This window comes from Danaus plexippus, chromosome 8 (genome assembly GCF_018135715.1).
Source record: "Danaus plexippus chromosome 8, MEX_DaPlex, whole genome shotgun sequence".
Lineage (NCBI taxonomy): Eukaryota > Metazoa > Arthropoda > Insecta > Lepidoptera > Nymphalidae > Danaus > Danaus plexippus.
The window spans coordinates 250,883-263,187 of record NC_083542.1 but is presented as its reverse complement, the minus strand read 5'-3'; the positions used below and the strand labels follow the sequence as shown (position 1 = coordinate 263,187).

General features: G+C 46.9%; 2 protein-coding genes across 2 annotated transcripts; one reads left to right on the top strand and one right to left on the bottom strand.

Annotated features, from left to right (window-relative positions):
• The first annotated feature begins 873 nt into the window (after nucleotides 1–873).
• Nucleotides 874–11,378, top strand: LOC116776678 (regulatory-associated protein of mTOR). Its single transcript, XM_032669931.2, has 24 exons — nucleotides 874–1,221; nucleotides 1,452–1,554; nucleotides 1,764–1,885; nucleotides 2,595–2,714; nucleotides 3,758–3,904; nucleotides 3,983–4,206; nucleotides 4,435–4,617; nucleotides 4,993–5,195; nucleotides 5,305–5,546; nucleotides 5,628–5,702; nucleotides 5,792–5,872; nucleotides 6,000–6,354; nucleotides 6,441–6,519; nucleotides 6,596–6,696; nucleotides 6,769–6,975; nucleotides 7,057–7,152; nucleotides 7,222–7,437; nucleotides 7,527–7,656; nucleotides 7,731–7,877; nucleotides 7,942–8,045; nucleotides 8,287–8,358; nucleotides 9,244–9,709; nucleotides 9,793–9,921; nucleotides 9,999–11,378. The coding sequence occupies exons 1-24, from the start codon at nucleotides 1,045–1,047 to the stop codon at nucleotides 10,063–10,065; spliced, it is 3,846 nt and encodes a 1,281-aa protein (XP_032525822.2). The 5' UTR covers nucleotides 874–1,044; the 3' UTR covers nucleotides 10,066–11,378.
• LOC116776686 (EKC/KEOPS complex subunit Tprkb-like) lies at nucleotides 11,376–12,198 on the bottom strand. The gene has a single exon (XM_032669940.2). It carries the CDS (start codon nucleotides 11,940–11,942, stop codon nucleotides 11,412–11,414), a length of 531 nt encoding a protein of 176 aa, XP_032525831.2. The 5' UTR covers nucleotides 11,943–12,198; the 3' UTR covers nucleotides 11,376–11,411.
• Nucleotides 12,199–12,305: the final 107 nt, after the last annotated feature.

The following is a 12,305-nucleotide window of genomic DNA, read 5'->3' as shown; positions in this document are numbered from 1 at the left end:
GCTGACTCTGAGTCATCAGTGGGAATGGGAAATGGGTGCCAACACATATTCAGTCTGGAGTCAATCGATGACTTAAAGACACCTCTCTAGCAAGTAGTTAAATATAAGTCTTAATTGTTAATTGAATATAGTTTTATAAGTAAAAGTAATTTTTCTTGCATCCTTCGCTGCCACCAAACGTAATTAACTGACGAGTTTTATCAATCAGTATTAGCGTAAACAAAATATTTACCTTAAATAGGTTCTATATATTACTTAATGAGTATAGGACTATTCGATGGCCTAATAGGCTAGTGTAATACCTAATACATAACTAAACGATAATAGTAAACCTTGACAAACTGGACATTGAAATGGAAATTTATAAATTATTTTCATTTGTCCATAACATAACAGGCGGATTCAAATTAATTTATTTAATTAAAGGTCAATATTAAAAAAATATTAGTAAAACATTCTGAGCATAAACAAAATCAATTATTGCTTTATATAATATGAAAATGGTCCATTGTTTTAGAATAATTATGAGATACCACAATCTATATTGTTTTTATTGGGGTTTTTAAACAAGAAGAATATTGAATTTTTTTAATAATTCTATAAAAAATAGCACAGACACTATTTACGAAACAAGAAAGTTATTGTCTCTTCTCTTCCCTAAATAAAAATTAGTTGAAGTATTAAGCAAATTTCTAAAATATTTTAATGAAGCATCTTCTAGTCCGAATTTTTTTTTTAATGAAATTTAATGAAACTGAGAAATAAAGAAAATAATTAGTAATTTTGAAGATCACCATTTAATCTATTTAATACATATATAGTTATATTTTACCGGTTTACGGAACAACCCTATTGTGAATCGTAAATGCTAACAAATCAAATGTCACTGATGGAATGAAGCAAATTGTTTATTCCCATTCCCATGTGGTGTTGAAAAATGGACGCGCATATGATTTTCTGAAATATAGAAAATGTTTTCAATTATATATCGCTTGCGTTGAGTGTTAAAAAATTGGCGAAATTGTGAAAACGTGTTGTGTGAAAATGACAAATATGCCTCCTTATCTCTCGATAAATGATGAGGAGAATAACAGTTGTGATCCTGACAGTGATTCTTCGGATTTTGAAGATGATTTGCCTTTAAGTTTCAATAAACCGAGACATCTAGAGCCTATAAAGGGTGCAGAGAAAGAAGAACATTCGTGGAGAGTGAAAGAAAAGGTGAGTATAGTATTTATTTGGTAAACTGTGCAACGTAACTGCGTAAAAGATGTCAATAAATTAAAAACAAATCCACATGACACTTGGGTACACTGAGTATCTCTCTTCAGTGTTCTTTAAAATTAAAAGAATTATAACAATATTAATATAACATCTAAAATAGAAACAAATGATTTTACAAGATATTATTTTGTGGGTATTGTTTAAAAATTTTGTGTATACATTTTTAGTACAAGACACACTGTGTTGCACTGGTTCTGTGCCTGAATGTGGGTGTTGATCCTCCAGATGTAGTCAAGACACAGCCTTGTGCCAGACTGGAGTGTTGGATTGGTAAGTGTGGGCTGATTCATTCACAACTCTAAGATATATATTATGCAACTTAAAGTATTCAAACTTTATGTAAAATGTATTTTTTGAATGGGTATATATTTTTTTAATTTAAGTACAATAAGTACACAATTTATATTATCACACTGATCATTAAAAATATTTTTTTGCCTTGTCATTGATGTTTACTGAATTTTAATACAAATTATCAGATCCGAACTCTCTATCTCCGACTAAGGCTCTGGAGAGTATTGGACATGCCCTGCAGTCTCAGTATGAACGCTGGCAGCCACGGGCGCGCTACAAACAATCACTGGATCCTACTAGCGATGAGGTGAGGGGCATTACTATTCATGTAATGACATGTGAGATCTCCACATCAACATATACAGTAACGACACTATGTTTATTGTATAACAATGAGGATTTAATATTTTATTTTAATGTTTTCCTGGTGTTTTGTTTAACTCTACTGCAATCAGAGGTAAAGGTGAACACCCTACATAAAATAATAAGAGCATAGAGTTATCTGAAAAACATAGTTACATTTTAAATTCTGTGTAATAAAGATTAATAATAACATAAGTGTTTATAATGTGAATGATAAAGTCAGCGTAACGTCCAGCTGGACTCTGTTGGGTCATTTAAAGTACAAAATATTATTGAACTACAGAGTATGAAGCCGGTGTCATCTGATAATGATGTCAGGAGGTTGGGCATGTTGTATGTACCAGGTCAATGACACCGATACATACATAGTGTGCGTGATTCACAACATTAACATGCGGCAATTAGCTAATGAGTGAGGAGTGTCTGTCCACCTTGAACCACTAACACCATACACATATTAGCCTCACCTTCTGAAATACTTAATATATTTTGTAAATGTTGTCATATCAATTATTATGTATAGTTTATTTTTGGATAAGTTCATTTCTTAATCTCGTGGCCTCCGTACATCCTCGGTACTGCAGATACTCTATATAATTGTGATAAAATATATTTTTTTTTAATATATCATATTATATATGTTATGACTGCAGATAAAGAAGCTGTGTTGTTCGCTGCGCCGCAATGCCAAAGAGGAGCGAGTGCTGTTCCATTATAATGGGCACGGGGTGCCGCGGCCCACCGCCCAGGGGGAGATATGGGTCTTCAACAGGGTGAGACACCACACACTATACACCATACACAAGAACAGACCACTCCATTATTATTCACTGAAGGATAATTTGTGTATTTCGGGTAATAAGATATCTTTAGTAGACAAAAGTGTTTTATGAAGGTTCTTTTACAGGAAAGCAGGTTTTAGTCTACAGAATACAGAAACATTTTCTTTAAATATCCTGTGTGCTCTTAAAAACATGAAACGAAATCTTTAAAAATATCACCTACATACTACAACCTGTCTATAGAAAAATAATTCATGTTCCTTAGTCTCGAGGAATTTCGAAAAGGCTGGACTGATTTGCTTGATCACTGTTTCGAACCGTGAACAAATATGAAAAAATGCTGGGAAGATATTCAAACAAACTATTAGTTTTTCCATCACTAACTGTTCCTATCTCAAGCATTTAACGTTTGTCCAGTCGTTAAGAAATCAATTTCTGTAACTAGCAAGACACAGATGAAAGATTAAACAAATTCAGACATCAACTAAATATTACATGTTTTTTTTGTGGTTCCGTATCTGTAAATCGAGTCACAAGAGAAAATTTGATTGAAATCATAATGTTGATCACCAACAAATATGTTGATAGTTTTATTCCTCCATATATGGAGGCGCATGGGTCCCTTCATCCGTTCCTGTATGTTACTAACACAGTTTGGCGTAAAGTGAGCGACAACTTTCCTAATTTTAATTATAATGAGGAGATGGCTCGCTTAAACATTATACCTACTAATTACAAAAAATAATAATAAAAGCATACAGTATGCAGGTACTCTACCTGTTAAGACATAGTGCTGGGGAGGTTGCAGGTTTGAATCCTGCTCGGTTCGACGCTTGTTTAGTTTATTTTTCGTGTTTGAATATTAATTAAAATATTTGACTCCGCATCATGTACCCTGTACCCTGTACCTTGAACGCCCAACACAATGATAGGAATCAATAAACGTGAAGTAGTCCAAAGATGAAGTATCGATTCATACAAAGAGGATATGGTTGCTTCAGAGCAATGATCAGTGAGTGTTGTACGGTCCGCAGGCCTACACCCAGTACATCCCGCTATCGATGTATGACCTTCAGACCTGGATGGGCGCCCCCTCACTGTACGTGTACGACTGCTCGAACGCTGGCGTCATCGTGGAGAACTTCAAGCAGTTCGCTGAACAACATGAAAGAGATTATGAGGTACGGAACGAGTGACACGAGGCAGGAGTGGGCGGAGGGGAGTGTTATATCTGATGTGGTGTGGTGTGGTGTGTTCAGATGCAGGCCGGTTCCAAGCCAGACTCGGTCCCTCCGGTGTCGTACAAGAACTGTATCCAGCTGGGCGCCTGTGCCGCTGGCCAGTCCCTGCCGATGTCTCCGGAGCTGCCGGCCGACCTGTTCACGGCCTGCCTCACCACGCCCGTCAAGATGGCCATCAAGTGGTTCGTGCTGAGGACCCGCCTGAGGGTCGCCCGCGCGGACCTCGTAGACCTCATCGACAAGTGAGTGTGCTCACAATACTGACATATGTATGTAGCATAAATATCGAGAAGTTGCCTTCATTACGATCCAAGAAAGGGTGTGGAAGATGGTATTTTGCCAACGAAACCTAACATAACCTTCAATACGAAATGTACAAGTCATGAACTTTCTCTGAAATTAAAAATATTCGATCTGAGCTGTCGGTGTCTTTATGTAATAAATGTAAGTGGAACATTTGTTTGTGTCAGGATCCCCGGCCAGGTGACGGATCGCCGAACCATGCTGGGTGAACTCAACTGGATCTTCACGGCCATCACGGACACCATCGCCTGGAGCTCGCTGCCGCCCGACCTGTTCCAGCAGCTGTTCCGAGCCGACCTCCTCACCGCCAGTCTGTGTAGGAACTTCCTGCTGGCGGATAGGATCATGAGGTGACTGGGTCTCCACCGAATCACCTTTTGTGTTGACAATGATTTATTTCTCGTCACTTACGTATTAACTCGTCACTTACGTATTTACGTAGTAACGAAGTATCCAGGACGAGGACACCATCAGAGATCTAAGACCGTCGCGAGTTCATTTAAATAAAACTAATACTCGGGATTGCTACCCGTATGTTATTATTAGACACGAGATGTGAAGGTCTGCCCGGATCACTTTGTGGCTCCGAAGTCGATTCGAGAAATGTTATTTTGATTTAGTAGACAGCGTCTCCTTCATCATTATTTTAATAGTCCTTTCCCCCCCTCATGTAAAGTTCAGAGATATGACGCCAAGTTTTCGATGTATCTGTTGTGTCGCCACAGGTCATACAACTGCACCCCTGTGTCATCTCCCGCGCTGCCCTCTCTCGCTCGTCATCCTCTGTGGGCGGCCTGGGAGCACACTCTAGACCTGGCGCTGGCCCAGCTGCCAGCGCTACTGGAGCCCTCGGCGGCTGGATACAGACACTCGCCCTTCTTCAGGGACCAACTCACCGCCTTCCAGCTATGGCTAGATCTAGGCAACTGTTCGTATTACTGACGCCTTAGTCGCTTGTGTTATCCCGGAACGGGTCCACTTGTAGATTGATGTGATGTAATCGATCGACGTCCTGTACGTGTGTCTGTCTGTCTAAGGGTCGGTGAGTCGGCCGCCGCCCGACCAGCTGCCGATGGTGCTGCAGGTGTTGTTGAGCACGTTGCACCGCGTGCGCGCTCTCCACACTCTGTGCCGCTTCCTGGCCCTGGGCGCGTGGGCGGTGCGCGCGGTGCTGGCCGTGGGCATCTTCCCCTACATGCTGAAGCTGCTGCAGGCGTCCGCCCCCGACCTGCGCGCCTCCATGGTCTACATCTGGGCGAAGATCGTCGCCGTCGATCCCGTCAGTAGGATTCTTATATTTGATCAGTTTCTTGGACGTGCTCTAATCATGCACATTAATTTTCATAATTGCGTTTCGCAGAGCTGCCAGGTAGATTTGGTGAACGCCAAGGGTCACAAGTACTTCCTGTCCATCCTGCAGGATCCGACTGTCGATGTGAGCTCTTGAAATCAATATAATAACCATAACAGTAGTACCCGTACTGTGTACACGTGTAGAGTGATGTGGTGTCGGTCGTGTTGTAGACGGAACACCGGACCCTGGCCGCGTTCGTCCTGGCCGGCATAGTGGACAACTACCCGGCGGGACAGGAGGCCGCGCTGCAGGTGACTTGATACACATACGACATTCATTATATAAGGAGCTCCGGCTCAGATTGTCACGCGGACTCCTAGTACTCTGAGATGTTCCTCGCCATGTCAGCACCAATAAATTCCCATGTGACGTGGACAGGGTTCCATGATCTCGGCGTGTCTGGAGCAGCTGGGTGACTGCGAGGGAGCGGGCTCGCCTCTCCTCCAGCAGTGGGCCTGCATCGGCCTGGGTCGTCTGTGGTCCGGCTGGGAGGCGGCGCGTTGGGCCGGCGTCAGGGATCTAGCGCACGAGAAGCTCGCAGCCCTCCTGCCGCACCCTGCGCCCGAGGTGCGCGCCGCCTGCGCCTTCGCCCTCGCCGCTTTCGTGGCCGCCGGCGCCGCCGCCCCCGCCCGCACCGACCACGCGAACGCCCTCGACCAGCAGGTGGCCGTGCTGCTGGCGGCTCGGCTCCAGCGGGACGCCTCGCCTCTAGTGCGGGCCGAGATACTGGCAGGTCGGTAGATACACTGGCGGAGGGGAACGTGCCCATGTGTGTGTACACACTACGGGGAGGACTCATGTGACACATGTAATGTACAGCGCTTCAGTGGATGGTGCTGATATTCGAGCAACACTTCATCGCCGTCTACATCCAGGAGCGGGTGAGGAGGAGCGACGGGTGAGTGGAGGTGTGATCGTAAGTTTTATCGTCCGAGTTCTGCAGATCCTTTATTATTTTCCGTTTCGATGTTCAGCGGCGGAAGATCGGGACGGGGTCGCGTGGACCCGGGGTTGGACGCCCTGGACCCTCGCTCGCCGCACGCCGCCATACAGCGGGTCGCACTACCGGCCATCGGTGAGAACGGCCACCGGCACTCCTTGCCAGTGAACGTAGAGCGCACTCAATCAGATGTCTCGTTGCGAGCAGGTTTCGGGTCGGTGTACATGAAGGTGTGGAGCACGCTGTGCGCCATGTCCCGCGAGCCGCACCCGCAGCTGGCGCAGATGGCCTCCGACATCATCTCGTACGTGTCCAGTCAGGTGGACAGCGTGGCCCGCGAGCCCGAGCGCCCCGCCGGCGGCTCCAGCTCGCTGCCACCCTCGCCCAACACCAGGCCTACGCTGCCTCACCTCGGTATGAACGGACACACTCTACCTAAATCAAATACCGAGATATTTAAATGTTCGTCGTTATAACTTTCGACTTTGCTCTAAGGTCACCGCCGCGGCAAGTCGGGTCTTCCGCATACAATATCCGAGGACTCGGTCGCCCACCGGGACCGCGAACGTGACTCCACATCATCTAATTCTAGTGAGTAGGGCCGAGCGACTCTGCCTATTGTGGAGGAGCGACGTTACATCAAAAGACGCTTTGTCGCAGGTCAATCAAAAAAGGTGATAGTCAGCACGCAGTTCGTCGAGTGGGCGACGACACAGTTCTCCCGGGGCGAGGCGGCCGGGGCGGAAGGAGCCTTCGGCAGTGCGGCCGAGTGGGCGGGGGAGGCCGGGGACGAAACCGCCGACTGCGAGAGTCGAGCGCATCACGAGAGAGTGTGGAGGCGGGCCAGGAACAGGAGCATACGGCGCGAGGCGAGGAGTGAGTCACGGCAAATGCACCACAGACACTGCTCCCTCACACAGGCGGCTTGGGCTGTATACTAATGTGGAACGTGTGTTGGGACACAGGGCTGCGAGAGGCGCGCGGCCCGCGGCTAGAGACGCAAGCCTTCCACTCTCGCTGTCCGCTGCCGCCCGCCGTCGTGCTGTTCCACCCCTACGAGCAGCACGCCGCTATCGCTTCCAAGGACAACTTCGGGTAGGGCTCTCTCGAGATCCGCTGAGATCCTCTCTAACTACTATGGAATAATCACCTCGCTCTCGATCGCCTAGAATATGGGACTGGGGCACAGCCGCAAAACTGTGTGTGGGAGCGTGGCGGCGCGCGTGGGGACGCATCACGGCCCTGGCGTACATCAACGCGCACCATCGAGCACTGCTGGCCGTCGCGTCGCACCAAGGACACCTCGCCATATACAGGTACACTCCCCCCCACCCTCCCCGCCCTTTATCGGCGACTCTCTCACCCCGGTTTCGTCTCCAGGCCGTCCGGCAGCAGCATGGAGCCCGCCCTGGTGTCGGCGTGGCGCGCGCTCGACGTGCGACCGTCCGCCGACTACCGCCCGCCTCCCGCTCAGCCGCTCTACAGTATGTATACACAGCCTAGTCCGGACCCTCGCGGGGTCGAGGTCGTCGTGTAAACCATACAGTGTCATGTGAATTAACTCGTGTCGCACGTTGAATGTTTCATTACGATTAACGGCCATCACTAACCGCATCAAATGTAACCGTCGAGTCTCGCTCTCATAACTCAATGTAAGTCTATACGGTACAGTCCCCCCCTTTCTCCCCCCTCTCCCTCGTGTACGGTAGTGTTGTGTGGCGGCAGGTCTGGCGCAGCTGGTGTCGGAGCAGTTCGCGCCCGCTGACGACGGACGACGGGCGAGGGCGGAACACAACCGTGAGTCGACGCACACACACTCGCACATACTCGGACCTCACATACAAGCACAGAAAACTACATACGCACAGTGGCGTGCACTCCATATGAAAATAAGCACCTCATACCCTACCCATATAACAACTAAACCTATATTGTTTAATTCTTATTTAGATACATTACGAAATACAAATGTTTACAGACATTTAAAATGACATTTGATTCACGAATTGTTAAAAGTGCCATCTATCAATGTAAAAACGAAACATTATCGATTGGCCGCTGCTAACTGCTAGCGCGGCTATGCTGCCACAGCGGCGCTAGGCACAACCACTCGGTGCTTATTTTCCATACATAAATACTCAAGGACGATCTACTAATCTCGTGTGTATGCAGAAATGTTTGCATGTGTGTGTGCAAAAACTAATCATGTGTTGTGTTTTAGAGGCACTGCTTCCTTGACCCTATTCTTTAAAAATGTCATAGAAACTGCGTTAATTGCAATTGAAACGAGACTCTGATTGGTCGGAAAACTGTTCATATATTTTTTTCCCAATTTTTTTACTCTTCAATATAGTCGTTTGTCTTTCTAAGCGCAAGTGAATAAGTTTTAAATAACTAATTGGTAAATAGTGAATTAATTTATTAACAATGATGGAAATTGGTATTTTTTTTCGAACGTATTCTGTTTACCCTACCCCAAACCTCTGTGCACGCCTCTGCATACACACGCACACGCACTCACACACACGTACACACACAAACCACCGTCAGGCACGCACATACACACCATCACTAACATGGCGGTATTAACGGCACGGTCAGTCATATCATCCGGTGTCATGAGGTCGCTGGCTCTCCGCTCCACGCCTCGCCTTACTATCACGTTGACGTGTTGTGACGCAGTGTCGGGCGGGTCTCTGGGCGGCGAGTACAGCGCGCCCCCGGCCGGCACGCTGCTGCGGTGGAGCGCGCGGAACAGGTCGCTGGCGCTGGCTGGACAGGCCGCCACCGTCAGGCTCTGGGACGCACACGCCGAGATGCTGCACGCCGACATACCCACAGAGAGCGAGGCGGCAGCGACCAGTCTGTGGCGCGGCGGGCGGGCGGCGCGCGTCGTGTGCGGCTTCGGCGACGGCTCGGTGAGGGCGTGGGACGAGCGCAGCCCGCGGCCGCTGTACTCCCTGCACGCCCACGGCGCGGCCGTGCTGTGCGCCGCGCCCCGGGACGACCTGCATGCGCTCATCACCGGCGCCGCGGACGGGGACGTGCGCCTCTACGACACCCGCAAGCTGAGCGACGCCGACTGCCTGCGAGCTCCCGGGCCGCTGGCGGCGCTGGACGTGCACCCGCGGGCTAACGTCATGGCCTGGTGAGGACGAGCTGGCGGGTTACTTACATCGAGTCAGGTGACTGTTGAAGGATTCTAACCGAGTCGTGTTGTGTGTTGTTCAGCGGGTCGGTGAACCAGTGCATCAGTCTGTACGACCTGAAGGGTTCGCCGCTCAACACCATCAAGTTCCACGAGGGGTTCATGGGGGCGCGCATCGGCCCGGTGTCCTGCCTCGCCTTCCACCCGCTCAGGTACCGAGGCTGACAGTCTCCGCTCTCCGCCTGTTTGTAGTGAGTATGTTCGCGTGTAACGTGTCCTCGCTGTCCAGGTGTGCGATGGGCGTGGGGTCGAAGGACTCGACGGTGTCGGTGTACGTGTCGGAGGCGCGCCGGTGACCCTCGCTGTACGGCCTCGCGCTGCCGCTGCCCTTCAGCCAGTGACCTCGGGCGGCGGGGCTCGGGCGATGCAGCGCGACTCTCCCCAAGGAACGGGTGCAGGGACACGACAACCACATGGTCAAATATTCGACGTGTCCGCAGTCTCGCTCGGTCTCTCGATGATAGTTTGTCGTCTCGGACACTTCACGTTTTCCTTGCTCCAGCCTCCAGGTTCCAGCTCGTTCCGTCTCTCCCGCGTCATCGTTTCCTCTGGGTCGTATCTTCGCTGCCCACCGACGTAGTGCCATATTCAGTATGAACAAAGTTCAAATCGCGGTTTCCTGTACATTTTCCGCTTCCAAGCGTACTCCGTGTCCAGAGCGGTCCCAGGTCGCTGATCGACTGGGATGTTTCGTTTTTTATCTTCGTTGTGTCACTTCCGGTGAGTCGTGTCTGTGTAGGCCGCTGTATGCCAGTCCTCTGTATCCCGCTGTATGTAACCCGGTCTTCTTGTAAATATCTTCATAGAGTGAGACTGCCCCCGGCCGCTGAACGTGCGTCTACCCGGATCGTTCGAGCTTAGGCCTGAGCCGAGCGGCGTCGCCTGACGGCCGTCGGTTCCGTAGTGTATATTATTTAATCGTCGTAAGCTGTACTTAGCTAAATATTTATCTTTATATGTAGCACGTAACATGGACGAAGTGTTCAAGAGGTGCTAGCTGAAGGTGTATCGACCATACTCCGTAGACTGATCTCCGACAGCCGAGCGTGTTGTCCGAGACAGTGTAGGCAGTAGCCAGTAGGTAGGGCTCCTCTCGTTGTAAGTGTTGATCGCTCGTCAGCGAGTCCTCGTTATGTTTTACAGCGTTATAGGTTCGTCATTAGTGATCGGAAAGTTCCTACCAGTCAATAGTTACTAGATGCCATTTTTTATTTAAGTTCTGAACCGCCGCCGGCTGAATGTTTCGTTCTCTTACAATTACGTTTGGCTGTTTGGGGTTTCTTAGCTTGAGCGATGACAGACGGAACTCTGTGAATTAATATACATATAGCTTTAGGGTGAACGATATTAAGCATGTAATGATTAACTTTCAGTGTAAACATTATGTAAGGATCAAAGTAAGAATTTTAAAATCGGCGAAATCTTTGTAAGCGCATCACAAGCAAGAGATTTTCGATTCCCGAACAAATATTGTGATCCATTGGATAGTGAATAGACTTGCATCGGGTCTATGAATTCGTTTATATTATTGCTTTTACATAATCTGTAATTGAATTGTACATTTTACATAATAATATTGTTGTTGTTAAAAATAAAACGAGCTACATGATTTGTTTGTTTTATTATTCATATCCCAAAGCGTTTAATGACTGACGAAGTTTTTCGTGACCATCCTGCTTACAATCACATCGAGGTAATCTATTTCTGTTTTGATGTTATTTAATTTATATACGCTCTTTACTTCTTTCATATTAGTCAAAGTCCTCAGCTCGCTGATGGGACAAGCTTCTCCTTGTATCTCCTTCACTATACTCTCACTTTCATCTTCCCCGTCAACCAAAAAGCATATCAGTATATTATTGTCCTTCTCAATACCAAACTTACTTAAGCTTTGGGTGATATTTTTTGTTAGTGACAAGTTATATAGTATTTCCGAATATACAGTCTTAGTCACCATATTATTTGATTTCTTTGACAAAACAGCTCGATTTGCCGCTACTACGACCTGGAAGACGTCTACTATAAGACTTGGCTTAATGACAGCACATTTCCATACACCTTTTATAACATTATTTCTTATATCTTCTACATTCTTCACGTCTTTGAACAAATATATCTTGAGGCTTTGAAGAGTTTCTGGATCAAGTGGGCACGAATATACATTTGAAGACATCGCAGAATGTGAAAGTATAATAATGGAGCTGTAAGGGATTTAAGGTTACTTTTTATATGTAAAGAACGATGATCTCTTGGGAATTTCGCTTCGCCAAGTCTTGTAAAATATACTGGACAAAACTTAAAGATGCTTAATTTTATTTATATAGACACGCATATTTATAGTGTCAAAAATTTAGGATTTAAAAATATTTAAATTTGACTTGTTTACCTAAGATGACACTTTGAGAGTTGATATCTGACAGACCATCGTTACGTTTTGTTACTTTACTGCGATTTAGAGCTTCGAATAAAAAATAACATAATTTATATTAAAGAAACTCTTATTAATATAAAATATTATTTTCAATGTTTTACTAAA